General features: G+C 36.7%; 1 protein-coding gene across 5 annotated transcripts in view; it reads left to right on the top strand.

The window, feature by feature from the left end:
* nfic (nuclear factor I/C) overlaps positions 1–19,953 on the top strand; it is a 107,498-nt gene that overhangs the window by 67,073 nt on the left and 20,472 nt on the right. For 3 of the 5 annotated variants that reach the window (XM_079827607.1, XM_079827606.1, XM_079827605.1), the window contains exons 3-6: positions 7,563–7,634; positions 9,846–9,920; positions 12,613–12,736; positions 14,523–14,647. In XM_079827607.1, coding sequence (XP_079683733.1) covers positions 7,563–7,634; positions 9,846–9,920; positions 12,613–12,736; positions 14,523–14,647 — 396 coding nt within the window. The remainder of the gene's footprint in view (positions 1–7,562; positions 7,635–9,845; positions 9,921–12,612; positions 12,737–14,522; positions 14,648–19,953) is intronic. The other 2 variants (XM_079827609.1, XM_079827608.1) reach the window with 1 other exon arrangement.

Below are 19,953 nucleotides of genomic sequence, written 5' to 3'. Positions count from 1 at the left end.
GAGAGTTTTATAGAGATATGCATTCACTGTGTTTGTTCTTCAGCAGAAAACAGATCAGCAATGAAATCAGAGCTTTGAAACGTATCAGCAGTGCTGAAAAGAGAGACAGAGAATGATACACAGGGAAAAAAAGAGGGAAATGTAGGAGAGAAATGATCAGATTAACAGGCCATGATGTCTGAGACACACATCCATCGATTGGGCTGTGTTACATTGTGTTGTATTGCATTATGTTTAGGGATGCACAATATATCTTTACCATATTGGTTTTTTATTCATTGGATATTGGATATTTAATTCTGTCCTCTATTTTTACATTTATATTACATTTGCCATCATCTAATGCACACTTAAAATTATTTAGAGGTTATTTTTGCTGGCTAGCTTTGTGTTATTACAATATCAGTAGGAAATGAACAATATGTGCTCATTTTCCATGTTACCGGCACCGAGATATCCAATTTGTTTGTCAGCAAAAGCCTGCTGGATGATGAAAAAAGTTTTTGTATCCTTGCTAATGGATAGTGTAAATTGAGCCCAGTGCATTCTGGGTGTTGAAGTTTTCCTACCTTTTTTAGAGACTGCTCACTCCGGAGCCAATGGGTGAAGCTTGACATCCAGCTCCTCTCTGGACCTAATTGGTGGAGCTAGAAGGTCCATCCTTAACCATAACCCTATAATTAGACCCAATTATTTTAAGCTCCACCCCTTATATCCACAGAGGTGGAGCTGGACTAAGTCAAGCTCCATCCTTTTGGCTCTGCAGTGAGCACCACTTGACATTTTTGGCTAAAGAAAAAAAGTTAAATATAATCTTTAGCAAATCTCAAAATGAATATCCATTCGTTTGTACCTTACTTTAAAATGTTGTGATGCCTAAATTCATTTGGAGCATTTAAAAGGACTGATTACTATATATTTTTTATTTTAGATTTTTAGACAAAATAGTTTTTAATATCGTCCATATATCAGTTATCGACCAACTTGAAAATATTTATCAGTATATAGTATTAGACAGAGTTTTAATATTATTGCATCCCTATTTATGCTGTGTTATTCTGTGTTTTATTGTGTTCAATCTAAACTCCATTTGGACTGAGCAGTCCAAGTTCTAATCAGTTCAATATTTTTGGCATGGGAACTTTCATTGATTTCCTTGAGTTTGAAAGCCCAGGATTTGCAGTATGGCTACATTTTGGTTATCTACTTTTTAACCACAAAATAAAATGTTACTTTTTTTGAGGAAATTATGTGGTGGTTTCTATGCCATTACTAAGATGTTTTGAGTGTTTTAGCATGTTGCTGTGTGGTTGCTAGGGTCTTCTATTGGCTCATTTCCACCGAGCAGTACGGTTAAGTACAGTAAAGTATGGTAAACAATTTTTTTACGCTTCCATTGTCAGAATTTTTGAATGGTATCCTAATTACGAACTGTACCATACCACGTTTTTAGCACGCTTCCGTTGCCTCCGGTACCTAGCACAGTAGTGCGGTACTAAACGGTGGAGCTAGACTCACTGCAGAACGTTTATTGGTTGACAGAGAATCATCACTTGCGCATGCTTTTTCGGCTGTGTTATTCCTGGCAGCCTTAGCTCAAACAAAGCTTATCTTCTTCTTGTGACAAACAGCCACATGCTAAGAAGCAAGAACAAGATCTGCTGTATGTCCTCCATTGTTGTTTGCTGAGTCGCTTTCTTCTTCGCGCAAGATTGATGTTAATCACTACACCAAGCCTATCATAAGGGTACTGTTGGCGGTACGCAAGCCAGATCAGGGTTTACGGTCCCAAATTGTATTGTACTGTACTGAACTGTACCACAAGTGGCTCCTTATTGGCCCAAGCTAAAAGAGCCCATCCACAGGGCAGTTTCCTCTTTCAATAGGAATCCAGACGATTTCTTTTGCCGTTTTACCATCCGCCAGTGGAAAATCCTAAGCCTGATCATTTAGCTCTCCTGCTTGCCTTGACAAGTGCCACCATGAGAGTGTTCCAGGATGCTGTGTGGTTTATACAAGATTCATAAGTGCTGTTTGTGGCTCTGCTGAACGACTCTGTTTCATTCTAACTTCCACAGTTGCAATGTAAAGGAACGGCTCATTGATTCAGTATTTCAGCAGACTGAATGCCCTCCAATCCAGGGAAACAGCACCTCTTCCTCTCAGAGTGATGAAGAACGCTGGTGCGTGGAATGACAAAGGTTGTCGCCCTCAATCAGCTCAGCAACAGCTGGAAATGAAACGTTATTAGCTGCTTCAGAAAATGATGTTGACCAAACCCACAGACACAGATATAAACACTGCGACAAACTGTTAATTTAACGTGGTTAAACAGTCGAACTGTCCTTTTGAAAAAGTTGCCAGCTGTGCTACATGTTAATGAGACAAACATTAGAGCTATTTAAGGGGTCAGTTTCTTTTTATATGTTTAACTATCACATGATTTTATTTATGTTGCAATCAGAGCAGTATTTATCTGATCGACAAACAATAAGGATTAAGAGTGACGGCATTAAACCTGCAGAGGACTCAAAGGAATCAGTTCAACATTTTCTTTATAATGATTAATTGAAATTAACCGATTCTTTCAAATTAATTAAACAATGCTACACTACTTGAGACAGAGAAAAAGTGTAGTAGCAAGTAGTGTTGCTGTTCATTCATTTATTGTCATCATGCAGGACACATCTTCAAGGATAAATAGATGAAGCAGAGACCCTCTTGTTATGTATTATACATAACTTGCAGTTGCTTTTTATGTCTTCCCTATACTAACTTTGTGTATAATATACAAATATCTTATATGCTACTGTCAGTAAGATTTTTATATTTTTTAAGTGTCATATGCTCACCAAGGCTGCATTTTTTTATTAAAAATACAGTAACACACTAATAATGTCAAATATCATTACAATTCAAAATAACTATTTTCTATTTTTAGCATTTTTATTCCTGTGATGGCACCACTGAATTTTCATCAGTCATTACTCTTTTAGATATCATTTTAATATGTGGATCTGATGCTTAAGAAACATTATTATCAGTGTTGAAAACAGTTGCTCTGCTTAATATTTTTTGTTGTTGAAACTGATAAATTATTTCTTTGATAAATAGAAAGTTTAAAAAACAGCATTTATTTGAAATAGAAATCTTTTGTCACTTTTGCGGAAGAAATTATTGATTTCTTTAAAAAATCTTACCATAAACTTTTGAATTTTTACTTTACTCAATACAATTTAAAGTGGGAGGGACAATGACATTTTAAAAGTTTGTTTAATCTTTACAGCATGTTTTTTTCCCCACAAAAATTAGAACAACATGACAGTAATTTGCAGACCCCATGATGACCCCTAATTATCTAGCTGATGACGTATTTTGAGGATTTGGAAAGTGTTGAGTTTCTGTGTGTCAGTGTGTAGGATTTCTTGAGGAACATTCTACACTCAGCTGCAAACTATGTTTATTTTCTTCTGGGTCTGAAAGAGTGAAAGTTTGCTCACTCTTCCTGCCATGACTAACTGCGTAATACCTCATGTTGTTATTTAGCTGTTAGTCACTCTAATGGCTGAGGCAGTGCACAGGAATGTCTTTCACGTAAGGTCACTTCCACAGCTCAAACTTTCTCTCTGACTTTCGCTCTCTGCCCACTCCAACTTTCTAAATCTTCAGAGTCTCTGCCAACCATTTAGCACTGCGGCCATTTGCCTCTCTGTCTCTCTGTCTGTCTCCTCTCGCTCTCTCTTCTGCCCTGAACGGAGTGAGTTGGCACATGGGCAAGCTGGCACTCTTCAGTACTGTTCCTTATACTTTGTTCTTGCTTGAGAAAACGAGGGAGGGAAAGAGTGAGAGTGAGTGAGAGATAGAGAGAGCGAGAGAAAGCCGAAAGAGTGATCTAAAATGGCTGCCAACGACAAACCTCCTCTCTGCTCATGAAATGTCTGCCAAAAAGAAAAAAAAAACTTAAATGGCTGTGTCGATGACTGATTCCTGGCTTGAAATGTAGCTTGCATGAAAAGAAATAGCAACAACTTTCACTAGAAGCAACCTCACTTTTACTGCAGTGACAGTTTTAGTATGGAAAGCACACACAAGGACAAAAAGTTCTTAAGCTAGGGGCTATTAAATCATCAAGATGCTAAAGATATTACACAAAGAAGTCAGAAGCTAGAGGCAAAAATGATTTTTGGTTTTGTTGGAGAAGGAAGCAGTCCTCTTGATAGGTCAGATAATATTTCTTGGGTTACTAATCGACTAGGCCAACATGTGTCCGGATCACACTTTGGGTTGTAGTCCAACTAAAGAAAGCTACTTTTGCGTTTCAGAGTTTGAGAAATGGCTTTACAAAATGGCGCGCTTGAGAGAAAATGGACGCTGCTCAAGCACATTTTATTGCATCATATTTTCCACCTGCATTTCTACTTTGTTTGTTCGCATTTCTTTAGCTTATTTTGTGAATGTTACCTGCGTTTTCCCCCTTAGATTTGTATGGAAAATAGGTTTTATGATGGGATTAGGTATTCTTTTGTCATTATGGTGCCACTTTTTGAGAAATCACCTTACAAAATGGCAAACATTTACTCCATGCACTACAAAGAAAATGGCCGTTGTTCAAGCAGATACTTTTGCATCATATTTTCCATCTGCATTTCTACTTTTTCGTGTGTTGGAAATGAAACGAGGAGCTCTCGTTTGGGTACAGAAGTACTTCCACTCTTATTTACATTTTATGTTTTGGTGTCTTCAGCTTCACGGGCCTTTTTGGACACCGAGATGTGTCAGAGCCTCGCGGTGCCAGTATCTCCCTCAAACTGACACTTTTATTTTTCCTTCCCTCCAATTCTCCTTGCCAGTGATTCGGTCTGAGGGCTGCCTGCCTAGAAACCGCCACAGCTTTTGGCAGGAGTGTATAGAACTCTGAAGACAGTCATGGAGGAGAAAAGCAGAGAGAGAGAGAGAGAGAGAGAACTGGAGCGTGTCCCTCTTTGTAGCTGGCAGCACTAATCATCCTGGACTGCGAAGAATCGCAGCGATGACAGACACGTTTGTTTATGTTTTTGTGTTGGGTTATTTTTTATTTTTTATTTGCCGCGCTTTTAAACATTGCTCGTCTCCTCTAGAACAAACTCCAGACCTCTCAGCATCCATCTGTCTCCTACTGTTTAAGGCCTCTCCAATTTTTCATAATCAAAACATTGAGTATTATGGCCTGGGTCCAACCGCTTCCTTTGGAATGTCATTGAACTTTTGAAGATTTGTAGGGTTTATAATTCTTTTTTTCTTCCCCCAGAGCATGTGTATTTTACTTACAACAACATAATTAGGCTGCACTTTGCACATATATTTTAAGAAAACATTTCATATTTTGTGGCAGGGAAAAAATTACGCTGGAATAATTATCTGAGAGGGCGGATTGACGACTAGTCTTAAAGTGATCTTAAAGTCAACATAAAATCTAAATTGACCATATTTATTTTCATAATGCACATTCCTGGTCTTATTGTGATTTATTCAGTGGCGCGTCTTATTCCAAAGGCAAAAAATATTGTTAATCATTATGTAATGACTTTCTCTTCCTCTGAAATAAATTTTTTCTTTTCTGGTGACATCGCCTAGGTTATTTGCAAGGGGGTAATCCAGCACCCGGAAAGCGTACCTTCCATAGGGGCGGCCATTGCTAACCAAGCCATCACCTGCTGTTAGCATCCCATTGACTCCCATTTATTTGGTGTCGCTGTGTCCATTTCTGTTACTGCCTATGGTTATTTGGACTATAGTGTAATGTTAATCAATAGCCAAATTTAGCAAAAAACTATTTCACTCTGGCTTCATTTTGGTATGTAACGCCCACTTCTTGTGATCCAATACTACCATTTTGTTTAGCTGAATATCCTGTTTCATTTGGAATTGTGTCACGTTATGGAAGTGAAATGGGAGCACAAATTCACAAGGACTTTTATTGTATTGCCTACAAAAAAAATTTGATATAAGAAATTTGCTCCAGAATCGCTGTTGTGTTGCTGCTGCCTGTGTGTTTTCATGGGTCTTGAGCGGTAGTTTGCGGTCGGCCTCCAAGTCCTGCAGGCCACAAAGAGTGTGAGAGTCGTAATGAAGCGTTGCATTCAGACGTGTGCAGCCGGGCGGACTCTCCTCGACTTTGAACTGGCAGTGGCGTGTGGCCCATCTGATAGGGAGCACTCTTATTTATTTATCCAGCTTGAGCTTTTTTACTGGCTTTTCTTTGAACGCCTGCCAGAGTCCTTGCGGTAACCCCTCCATTCTTTCATTCCCTATTCAGAAAATCCTCCGCCGCTTCTCGACTCGAATTTGTTTTATGTGTTTATCTGCGTTTTCCCTCACATCCGTGTGGCAAAGAGCTGGAACGCTCACAAATGGGAAGGTTTTATGGTTGGATTAGGTTGTTTTGTCATTATTGTGTTGCTTCAATGAGTTTACACTTTGGCAATACAATCCCCATGCTCTGCCAGTGAAGAGGGTTCAACGAGATTACGCTCGGCCTTGCCAAACAAGTTAAAAAGAAAGAGAATATTTGAATGGTTTTGGAGCACTTTGATACGGTGTGTTTCTCATTTACAAGGCTTATGAGCCATTTGGCCGAGCCTCAGTTCGTCGTGGTATCAGAGCGCACGGCTGTATCAGTAACCAATGAGTGATTTATATAAAACATACAGTGTTCACTTTCTCTGCTGTTTATACAGAAACATGTTCTTATGTCGGATTACAAAAGCTATCGCTGACATGATCAACCACATGCCAACATGTCAGAGGTTTCTGTTCGTTGAACTTACACTTGAATTTGGAAGACTTTATACTGTAACGCTGCTGCAGTTCGTGTGTACAGTATGTTTGCCATTTATTAAACTGCAGCATGTATAGAATCAAAGTAATTGTTTAACTGTTTATTGTTTGTGTTTTGTATTCATATTCTAGTGGCCTATTTGTGCCAGTAATTCAGATTTTTACTTGCCCTGCCAAGATTAGTCAAAAAGCTAAAATGGTAAATATATTTTTATGTCAGTATTTTTGTTTTATATATGGATGAAACATATTTTTTATATACTTTTTTTTATATTTATGTTTTTCTTTATCAAAAACACTTGACCAGGGACAAAAAAAAATATTTATTGCAAATTTTCAAGATATTTGTACACAAATAATGCAGTGTTTTATATTATTTTTAAAATGTACAGTTTATTTCACATGAAAATAACATTTACATCATATCAATATTTACCTTGAGAACAACAGCCTTCTGCACCCTGTCAAGTTACTTTTAGATAACAATTTTGAATTGATGCCAGTTACTTGACCTGAATATGCCACATTATTTTCAATGTTTTTTCTATATAAATTAGGCCAACTCATTCACTATCACTGTTCAGTACAGTACTAAGAAAACCAAATGTTGAAGATTGCAAGTGAGCATTATTGTACAGTAAGCTGGACATTGACCTCAACTCTTCAGACTCCTTTACCTTTATATATTGTATCTATTAAGAGAATCTGCTGGGACTAATGTCTTTTTATCTTGTGTTCTTTCTCAGAGGCTGAACAGAGCAGTAGTCCTCGTACAGGCATTGGTTCAGATCAGGAGGACAGTCGAGCAGCCACCATGGGTAAGAGAGCACATGTACACGCACACATTCACACAACATGTACGGGAATACATGCAGTATACTGTGTGCTGCAGCATACAGAGCGGTGCAGTCCTGAAAGCGTCCTCTCCTGCACTATACAAACATCCTGTTTACACAACGCAACCTACATGCACAGCTTCAAACCCATACCCACACACTCAACCTCTCTCTCTATCTATCTCTGCCCAGTTTATGTCACACTCCTACCCACATTCCCCTGTTTCAACAGAGCTAGTCTGAAAGGCCAGCAGTTACGTGGTGGATAAAAGTCTAGCTCTGTTTAGGGAAATGCTAGATGAATGGTATGTGATTTAAGACCTGCTCATAATCCGGTGGTATTATTATGGCACTGATGGGAGGGATGAGCTACTTGTCTATTGATAACTATTTAAAATAAGTTAGTCAATGTAATTGAGTTAAATATGATATTTTATACCGATTCATTTGTGGTTGTTGTAATGTGATTGTGATAATATACATTACTGTTCAAAAGGTTGTGGGCAGTAAGATATTAGTGAAAGAAATGAATGCTTTTATTCATTTCTGCATCAAATAAATGCTGTTCTTTTGAAAAATCTATTCATCAAAGAATCCTGAAATTGTTTTTTTTTAATTTCAGCAATTTTTCCACTACTGTTTTCAACATTGATAATAATAAAGAATGTTTCTTGGGCACCAAATCAGCATATTAGAATGATTTCTGAAATATCATGTGACATTGAAGACTGGAGTAATGGCTGCTGAAAGGTCACATAAATTAATTTTTAAAATGTATAAAGATAAGCCAAGTTTCCATCCACTTTTTGCGCTGTTTTGTTATTGACAAAGTGAATATCAGTTCAAAAATGATTGTGAAATTTGCTGTCTCCAGCCTGTTTCCATCCAATTGGTCTTTTACAGATAAAATGGTGTGCATGTAATGAGTCATCCCTAAAAAAACGCATTGTCGTGTAAGTTTTGTTGTAACGCTAAAAAAATCTGCCCTAGAGTCGTTTCCATACATCATTTTGCGTATATCGAAAATTATATCATATCTTTTATATCCCAAATATTTGTAAAATGCTGAGAGTAATGAGACCATTTAAATTCACCAGTTTACTGCTTACTATCTTCACGAATAATAGGCCTATTACTAAATTAGGAAATATTAATCAGAAGATCGAGGCGAAGTGGGACAGGTTCTCTGACAGGGCTGCATGTAACTGCATTTATGTGACAAAGCCCATGAGTTTGGACACAGGTTAGCTCATTTGTCCTGTATGCATTTTTTTTTTTAGGATTTTTTAAAGATTTTTTTTATTTGTTTGAGATAAAATTATATTACATATGAATATATTGTACTTATAAAACTATTGTGTCATGTTTGTGATTTTTCCTTTGTCAAGTAGCCAGACTATTTAGATCTATACTTGATTGAGCGATATTTAGAAACAGATGCCGTTAGCAATTATTTTTCTGATAAAACTACCAATAGTAATAAAATAATTTATATGTAATTTAATAATATGAATATAATAGATTGAATGCACCTTTGAACTACAGAGAAACAGTGCTTTAACGGGAGCAACGCCACGAACACGGGCGCTGTATATTCTAATTCTGTCATGTGACACCACATTTATTTGTGTTAAAGCCCTTTTTCTCGACAAAAAGTGTTTCCAAACTAGTTTTTCTGCGACTAAAGTTAAACGGAAAAAGATTGTCGACATTTGCAAATAATGATCGATAACTGGCATTTCCATCAGGTATATTGGTATTCCTTTTATTGCAAATAACCCTGGATGGAAACCTGGCTTTAGACAACATTTACTTTAAATCTTTATTTATATTACTGTTTGTACATAAGAGATTTCTTTCAAAAATGTTTTAAAGAAACCTCACCGACCCTAAACTTTTGAACGGTGGTGTATGATTTTATGCACCCCCCCCCCCCCCCCCCCCCCCCTTATGCAGATAATTCTAATTACATTTTAGTAAACATTGGCCATAATTCACTACAGCCAGTGTGTACTGGCTGAACAGACTCGGCTTATGTAAAACATTGGCATTCATTCATTTAGATGCTTTTATCCAAAGTGACTTAACAAATGAAAACTAAATTAAATTTCTTTGTGCTTGAGATGCCGGTGATATCCTTGTGTTGGAAAGCACTGCGCCATCATTTATTCCATGTTTTCTTTTGTTTAACAGATGCCCCAGAGTTTCAAGAGAGCTTCATAACTTCAGGCGTCTTCAGTGTAACAGAACTGGTGCAAGTATCAAGAAGTGAGATGCTTTTGTATTTTATATAATGCACTTAAAGGGATAGTTCACCCAGAAATGGAAAAATTCTTTTTTTTACTCATCATTTATTCACCATTTATGCCATCCAGGTTTTAGAATAATTTTTTTTGGGTGAACTGTCCCCTTAAAAAGTATCTTTTAGAGCCTAATCCATTTCAGTGAATCGGTTTGTTCGAGTTCCTTGTCTTTTTTCTTGTCTTCGCATCTCAACTGTCCCCTTCCACCTCCCACGCAGCCTGTGCTCACATATTAGACACAATCGTCAATTTCACAGCCGCTTCATGTCAGGTTTGACAGTTCCTCATTAGAAGGGAAGGAATCCCGCCAGTCTGTCCAACGTAATTGATTGTGTTTAGCTGAAATTATTTTCTTTTTCCCAGTTGTCTGTTGGTCAGATAAGCAAGATCATTGTGTATCGCTCCTCACACCTGTGTGCAATCACAGTGTTTTACAAGTTATATACAAACTCATAGATGGTGAATGCATGTTAAGAGCCCGAGATTAATTAAATGTCTTATTGTGCATAATGCAGTTTTATCAGCCAACATGCTCAAACCAGGTCTGATTTACTCCTACACAACATTTGATATACGTATTCATATGCTGTAGGTCACTGTCATACCTGCTGGAACAACAAGCCCATTGTTCCCACATAGTATTTACATACAACACATTCAGACATAACTGAAAACACATAATACAGCCTGTCCATTAAGCTTAAGCTATTACTGTATAATTGAACATACACAGAGTAATGGAAGGATGTTAGGAAAGAGTTCAGCTCAGGTAAGAGCAGACATGCAGTGGCACAGATTCATAAGCCTCGCGTTGGTTTAAACATGAATGTGTGAGATTACACCCACCTAACTCAAGTATTTAACAAGTCGTGCTGCAAAACTCTAGTTTACTGTACACTAGATAACAATCACCAGTGTTGAACAAGTCAATAAAGAGTCAAGGCTCATCCTGTGATGGTGGTGAGAGATTTATCAGGATGTGCACTACACTATTTACCTTCTAATGCAAAAGTACTGTGGCATTACTTTGAAATTTACCATGGAACTGAATGGTTACTTTTTCATTAACCACAATATTTTTATGTGGTAAATGTACAGACACGTTTTAACCAATTATCCATTAAATAACTACTAGATTACAATGTCAAATATATTAAGAATTCAATTAAATTACAATAGATGGGTATCTGTGGCCCATTAAAAAGAGGCTGCCACAAATTTATTATTATTATTTTTTTCTGCAGGGGTTTAGTTTTAGTCAAGTCAAGTCAACTTTATTTATATAGCGCTTTTAACAATGTAGATTGTTTCAAAGCAGCTTTACAGTGTTAAACAGGAAAATAATGCAGCATAATTTTATTCAGCTGTATAGCCATTCTGGAAAAAACGCTGATGTCATCAGTTCATTTCAATTATCATACAGTGACAGTGTGGGCTTTAGATCAATAATTCGATCAGTAATTTAGTTTAAATGGTTAATTTAGTTTATTATTTAGATTTATTTCGATGTTTAGTTGAAAAATTTAGTTTTACATGTGCAAATAGCAGCAGAAACTGCATGCTACACAAACAAGTTAATGGAAACCGAGACGGCAGAAAGCGCATTGCATTTGTTTTCTTTCTTTATTTTATTAAATCCAACTGATCCCGCAGACACCTTACGTGCACACCTTACGTTCCCATTGATACATTTCAGCAAGTTCATCATCAAAATAAAATGCAGTCAACCAAAAATAAAAGTTACACTGGTCCACTTAAATGGTCCGCTGTACAATCTGTGCCGGTCGGTGTGGCCACCGCCTAACCAAACACATATTTTGGATGAATTACACATGTTCAAGGATGATGTTTTATGTGGATTTTGGACCACAAGTGAAGTACAAAGCCTTTTTTACATAATGAATAATAGTTTAGCAACCAAATGTTAGATTGCAAATATGGAATTTAATAATTCATTTAAACCCTGTCGTAAGATGATTTCGCCGTTAGTTTCTAAGTTAGAATTATAAATGAGGCCCATTGAAACTAAACCAAAACAGAACATGCATGTCACAACCCCAGACTATTTCAAAGAACACCATGGCATAACAATGATGCATGTCCAAATCACATTGTATTATAGTGATAACATGTCCAAAAATGGTAAATGGTATCATGGCAATACCACGGTACCTTTTCAGTTATTGTTATACAAAGTACCGTGAGAACGATTAGAGAGCAGATGGCTCTGGATGCTTTCGCATTTCTTTTGCAGTCATGAACCGATCTGTCGCATCCCTGCTTTAAGTTGAACACACCTAATATGTTTCTCCAGCACCAAATCATATGATTAGAAGGATCATGTGACACTGAAGTAATGGCTGCTGAAAACTTAGCTTTCCAATAACAGGAATACATTACTCTAATATATATGTATATATTTTTTTTTTAAATTGTAATTATATTTCACAATATTACTGTTTTACTGTGTTTTTGATTAAACAAATGCAGCCCTGGGCAGCATCAGAAATCTTACCAGCCCAAAACTTTTGAATGGTAGTGTACATGTTGAATGAGAGCGTACATGTAGAGCCAATAAATCTTTTTGTATGTTTATATTTTTTGTTTACTGTTATATGCTTATAGTAACCTCTGTATGTCTCTGTATGTGTGTGCAGCACCGGTGGTGACGGGCACAGGGCCAAACTTCTCACTCGGAGAACTGCAGGGGCATCTTGCTTACGACCTGAACCCTACGGGGGTGGGAATGAGGAGAACCCTACCCAGCACCTCCTCTAGTGGGTCAGTACTCATGTCTCCACCACACATCTGCCTGCAGCAGGCAGAAATCCTCTTGTCAAAGGCACTCTGTCCTTGAGCTACTTTTGATAGTGATCTAATCTGTGTTTGTGTGTGTATGTATGTGGTTTGAAAAAGAAAAGAAAAAGCACAAAAATCAAGCCGCATCTGTTTATCGCAATGCAAAATTGACTCTAATTGAGGATTCCATCCACGTTCAGCTTTGATGAAGTCATGAACACTGATTCAGTTCAGTGGTTCAGTCTGATGTTGATTTAAGGAGTAAACCAGCTTTACCAGATTTGTCCACATGTGTTGTCACATTGTTCTTTTCCACATCTGATGTATAATGTCCATAAATGATGACCTTTAACCCTTTAATCATGATTCTAAATGACTATCCTTTTCAGTTTACAGTTGTGAAAACTTAACTTTTCACAACTGAAAATATATCGGTCTCTGAAGTGGACATCATACATTAATTTGAATAGCGCTTTTCCCAATTCATATAGTTTCAAAACAGCTTTACAGAAAATCCATGTGTTCGCATTACAAGTTAGAGTGATCTGTTATCAGAGGTGTCCATGTAATGTCCATATTACAGCATGTACAGTCCTAAGATAATACAAACCATGCAGTTAGCTAACATTGCGTATTCATTTTAGGAAGAAACAATGAGCTCACTGAAGTAATTATTACAATATATTAATTCCATTCAATTTCAAGACTGTATCAAATATGATGCAACTTTCACAGATATTTAAATTTATTATCAAATATCATTCTTTTAAATATATTATTAAATATGTTACTATGAATACTTTAAATTGTATTAATACATATTATTTTAATTGGTTATTTATACATTATAGTATTTTTTTTTACAAGTTCATGACAATTGTTATGGCATAGGCATAGAATAGTATTATAGAATTATTATTTTACGTTAAATTCTACTGTGATTCATGTTGTCATTGTGAAGTACATTTTTGCCTTTGTTATTTCATAACCCATTATCAATTTTTATATTACTTTCCCAACAGAGGTTACATTGTAGATGGTTGTACGCCAGCTGTTGTTTATTGAGTTTTGTGGTCCTCTGTGTTGCCATGAATTCAACAGCCTGCAGCAGTTGCTTATTGGTCCAAACCAGAATTTGTTTGGCCTATTTATCTGAACCAGGCTGAAACTGTGGAGCATTTGAGATTTCAGGGCGGTTAGACAAGGCTTTGAGAGTTTTAAATGTACCTGTCAGCATCTTGCCATGATAAATGTTGGCTGTTAACTATTGCTATATTGGCTGAATTAGACAGAAGGGAGCCTGAGGCATTTTGAGCTCAAGACACCAGTACACTACAGTGACAATAAGATTTGTCATGTGTGAGTCAAGGCAAAAACCACCTCGGGTGATACACAATGCTGAATAAAAACATAACATAACTACATCCTTACATGCACCTGGGAAAGATGAGTGAGTGTGAAAGGAACAGGGCCCCTCACTCAGGTCTGCTAAGGGCAGTTTATTTGATTGATCTGCTTTTGGTTAGCCAAAGCCTCAGTCCTGATTAATGCACTTATATTCCATTAAACGCACTGCAAAGCTAAAACAAAAGGCGAATGCTGGCAATCTGCTCATTGTAGTCAAGTGCTTGGGAAAAGCAGGTCCGAGGGACACACATAAGACACGTCCAGACAGTTTGGGAGAGCATGTGTGTCTGAAGGTTCGGATAAACAATGCTTTGCTCCATCATTCATTTTCTCTTCTCTTTCTCCTTTTTGTCTCACACAGAAGTAAGAGACACAAGTCAGGATCCATGGAGGATGATATAGACACCAGCCCAGGGGGCGAGTACTACACCTCTCCCAACTCCCCCGCCAGCAGTTCACGCAACTGGCCAGAGGAGATGGAAGGAGGTCAGCCTTGTGTTTGATCTTACAACACAGCATTTTAACATTGAAATATAGAATCATAAATGGAAGTGAAAAGGCCAATTTGCTGTATTCTGTATTACTTATTGGGCAACAACTAGGCCATGAACTTATTAAAGGGACAATCCCTCTGGAGCAACCCGGGTTATGGCACAATGGTGCTAGTGATTGTACCTGCAATCTTTCAGTTCACTTGAGCCTTGACCTCTACACCACATCACCAGTAATAAAGTTCCTCTTGTTCATGAGGGCTTGAACGGCTACTTGTTTTTACACTAATGTAGTCGTCTAGTTAAACTGTAAATATGGATATGGATATGTGGAGGTTTTTTTAGGTGATCTAACGTTAAAATTACTTTGGTCGGTACTCAGTATAAGCTAATGAAGCCAGACTAGTTTGGACATATTACATATTTTATTTTTAGTGGGATAGTTTTATCATTTTTATTTATATAATATTTAATAAAACCAGTACATTTAGATTTTACCTCATAAAGAACTTCTTTTCCCCCCTTTTTTTACATTGTAGTACATTTCGAGTAGAACAAGTCAACCCAGATCCATGGCAGTATTAGTTTTGTATTATTTAAACTATTGTAGTTTTATAAATGATAACATAGTATTTTATGTTTATATTTTCAGTTTTCATTTTAATTTTAGCTAACGTTTTTGTACTTTTTTTATGTGCTTTTGTAATGTTTTAGTTGTTTTTTCTTTATTTATTTTTAAGTACTTCAGCTTAAACTTTTATTTCAAAATTTTGTTTACGATTTTTTAAGTTTAAGATTTTCATCTTTTATTTTCATTTCAATTAACGAAAAACAATTTTCAAATGTTTAATACTTTAGTTTTAGTTGGTCCATTGTGCGGTTGTTTTGAACTCCAAAATATTAAAAACTATTTTGTTAGCATACAAACATAATGACAGAATACACACATTTATAATTAGAATACTGCTGTCACTATGTAGTTTAACTTAAATTATGTGATCTAGTCAACACAAATCCAAAGTGATGAATAGTGGTAGAACTAACCGATTTGTCGACTAGTGGGTGTTTATTGTGCATGGAGATTTTCATCTCCATAAGCATAGTTGTGGTCCTCAATTTTGAAGCACATTCAGATAGTGAATGACAAACATATCGGGTTTTCAACTGCAGTAGAGGAAGTCAAAAATCACAAGCTTAGGCTGGACTTGGATTTGAATTTCCTTAACGTAGTGCCAAATCCTAATTAATTCATGAACTCTCGTTTTTGTGAAAGTCTGCAGAAAGCAGCACCGCACTGTTCTGTACCTTGAAGCAGAATTTTTCTGAACTCAGTATTTGCTGTCTTTTCATACTGAAAGAGATCTACTGTATCACTGTAGTCAATTGTCTGACCTTTGACCCTTCGGTGGCCTACTCTGCAAATATAATTTTTCCGTAATACTTTTGATTCCTTGGGATCCTCATGAAGCACTTCTAGGTAAATGGCTCATGACTAGAATAACTGGGTTGGCTGATTTACTGCTATGCTCATAATGCTAATTTGTGGTTTTCATTTCTGTTTTTGAGGAGTTTCGATTTATGTAGCAACATGGCAGACATACTGTACATTGCGACTACTGTAGCTCATGTGTGACAGTGCATATCAGAATCACGCTTGATGCTAAAGCATAACTAATGAATGGCATGGGTGTGAAGGATCACTGCCTTTGATGTTATGAATAGCTGAGGGGTTTTGACAGCCATCAACCCACCATAAAGACCCTTAAAAATCGTATAAATCCATTTTAGACAGCTGTTTTTATGCCGAACAGCTTGACTAATTTCAGATAAAGTAAGGCAAGTAGTAGATATAGAAACCATACTCTGGGTTTATGTAAGGGGATGTTTCAATGAGCAATTTATGTAGGGGGAGTTCAGTTTGTGGGAGCATAAAAGGATACGTGTGGTTCGTAGGTGCATATGCGATGCTATTGCTGTTTGTACTGAAGTGTATTTGATGTTGTGCGACCTTGCTGAGTGTGCTTTTAATAATATGTAAAATGAGTTCAATGAAAGACCTAGTGAGCCTCCCTATGGAAGGAGCATTTTTAGGCAACATACTATAGGCTCCCATCTTATAAAGCCTTATTAGGCTTTATAAGATATCTTGTTTTTGGACAAATTCTAAGGCTTGTATCCTTTGTAGAGAATGTAATCTCATAATGCATTGTGAAGAGCTCAGAGAAAAAAATATGTAATGGTCCTTGCACACTGAGTCCGAAAATTTCACGCGTTAAAAAATAAATGCAACCTCATGTTGTGTCAATCACGCCTCCGAAACTTTCACCAATCATGAAAAATTTGGGTCGTGTTCAATTTTCGGGGTTTTTCGCATCCATAGAAAGCATTTCGAGAGGGGTTTTGACAATTCAGATCCACCAGATGACAAATACGATAAAACACATACGGAAATTTCGGACTCAAAGTGTGTTTTTAAAAAGTCTCTTATGCTCAGCATTAGGACTGTGTGATATTGAAGAAAAATGCGATATCCTTGTTAAATAATGCAATATTCGATATGCGATACGATATTGTTTTCAGTGTGTAAAATCTATTTCTTTCCCCAACTGATATCCTTCACTTAAAGCATAACCGACTGTGTTTACATGATTACTCATCAAGACAGCTATTTTGAAATAACTGTGTGTGTATTTGACAGTTCGAGTGTGTAACAAGACACGAAAAAAAGAACGGCTTGTGCGCACGTTTCGGTGTGTGTGTCAGACAGCAGACAGCGCGAGACTGCAAGGAGTTGTTTTTCGCAAGTTACTGCGTTTAATAACTCTTTTTAACGTCAAGCAAGTCACATAAGTAACAGTCGTGTGCTCAGTCTATTCTCTGCTATATGCATCAACCTAAAACGTACACTTTTCACAATGTTGAAGTAGCCTTTTAAAATCATTCAGATATTGCGTGCCATTGCGATATGCATATTGCGATATGTACATTTGCGATATTTCGATAATTTCGATATATTGCGCAGCCCTACTCAGCATATATTTGAAAAATTATGTATTTAGTAATTTATTCCTGTGATGGCAAAGCTGAATTTTCAGCAGCCATTACTCCAGTCTTCAGTGTCACATGATCCTTTGTGCTCAAGAAACAGTTTTTATTATTATCAATGCTGAAGATAATAAAACTGTAAATGTGAATGTCTTTACTGTCACTTTAGATCAATTTAATGCATCCTTGCTGAATAAAAGTATTAATTTCTTTTAAAAAAATCATACTGACCCCAAAATTTTGATTTGTAGTGTATATTAAAAACATTTTTTACATATGTTGAAAGATAAAAAAAAAAAGTTATGTAATTGAAAATATTTTACCCAGTATTTTATCTATTTTGTTTATTGAGTATTGAGCCATTAGCTTAGCAATATTCTAATAATAATGAGTTTGTTTCGATGATGGTTAGGATGCTGTGTTCTGTTGGAAGTAGGTGCGAGGCAGCTCATTAGGTTTTGGAAAAGAGGAAAAATCCCCTAAAGAAAACAAAAACAAATTTAAAATTCATTGAGCATGCATTAAGTTATACAGTTGAATATTTATTCATTAGAAAATAGCAAAAAGATTTCAAGTTTGTATCTACCGATCAGCCTAAAACCTTCAGAGTTTATTGTGTGATTAGAAAGGTGCTGAGTTGGCATTTCAGGCCTTGCATAACACCCTTGTGAATATCCATTAACCCTCCAGGCAAAACTGTTGTTTAAGAACTCAGGAGATCTGCTTCACCCCTCCCCATTGATCTATAACCAGCAGGCATCTGAAATCCATCACTGTGTATGAAGTAGCATCGCTGTTCTCATATCAGCCTCAATGGCAAATCCCATCAACGTACACACAGCTGAACCCCCTGCGGTGGCCCGACCCTGCCCACCTTACTTCCTGTCTAGACAGTCCTAATGAGTTTCTCTTTAACAATCCCCCAGCTGATTGCTCTGTGCTCTGGCTTTATGCTCACCTTTACAGGTATTTTTGAGACCTGAAGGTTAAAATGTGGCGTTTGGGAGGGGAACTGTATCCATTTATGATTCGTGTCCCTAATGGTATAGTTCACTCAAAAATGAAAATTCTGTCATCATTTACTCACCCTCATGTCGTTCCAAACCTGTATGACTTTTTCTCTTCTGCGGAACATAAAAGAAATTATGAAGAACATTGGGACTCCACTGACTTTCAGTGTTTGGTCATTAAATACAAATCTCCTTTTGTGTTCTGCAGAAGAAAGAAAGGCTGTATTTACACTTGGCATTAACATGCGATCACTGTGATCCAATCAGGACATGGCACATTTACATTTGTTCACATTAAGTGGCCTCAGTATCTGGATAACCGATCGGATTTCTGTTTCCCTCACAATATTTAAATTATGTCTGTGGCACGTTTGAAAGACAGAGCTTCAAATGGCTTCATAGCGTAAAACAACTTTCACTTTAGCCTCAATGTCAGTGCACACAGCAGAGAATTTTTGTGATTTATTCACAAAATGTACAATCGATCACAAATAGAGTACTTAATCTACCAATTTAAATGTCCCAGCATTAATCTTGTATGATGAAAAGTCATTATTCCGACGCATTTCATGATTGAAAGGAGCACGCAAGCATTTATATTGTATGTGTAATATGTAGAACATGGCAGAATCTAAACACCTTTGTATTAAAGAAATGAAAGATCACACATCTCATTAAAAAGCATTAATTAGAACTAAACAAGGGTAGGCTATACGACAACAGATTAACAGTAAAGATGATAGAAAATAAACAATTGCCCATTGCTTTCACTCACTTTCTTTACTTTGCAGTGCAATCTCCAGTCTTAGATCAAATTTAGTTTGTTTAGTTGATCATACAAAAATAAAGGGGTTGATCATGTTAAACAATTCACATCCGGGTTTACGTTTATAGCGTGCAAAAATGGGAGATTAATAAACATGCTAAAAACATACAACTTTTAAAACATTAAAAAATACAAAGTGTATTCCGATTATTCCTCTGGCAAGGCAGCGTGCAGCTCTTCATTAAGGTCTCATGACTGTGATTGTACAGGCGATAGCCTTGTTCAGATAATGTTGCACAATTAAAATGAAAAATGACCCACACGGTATCAAGTAAGTCCAAATAAACTGTTTTAAATATCTACGTTTATTGTAAAGTTCAAAACTGCGTGTGTCCATTATTTTATGACCAGGACACGGTGATCGGATAACATACCGATCAGAAACGCATTTACTCTTGTCTTTTCAATGTGTATGTGGAC

The sequence above is a fragment of the Gobio gobio genome (assembly GCF_949357685.1).
Source record: "Gobio gobio genome assembly, chromosome: 10".
Classification (NCBI taxonomy): domain Eukaryota; kingdom Metazoa; phylum Chordata; class Actinopteri; order Cypriniformes; family Gobionidae; genus Gobio; species Gobio gobio.
The sequence above is the reverse complement of the archived record's forward strand: the minus strand, read 5'-3'. Positions and strand labels throughout refer to the sequence as shown.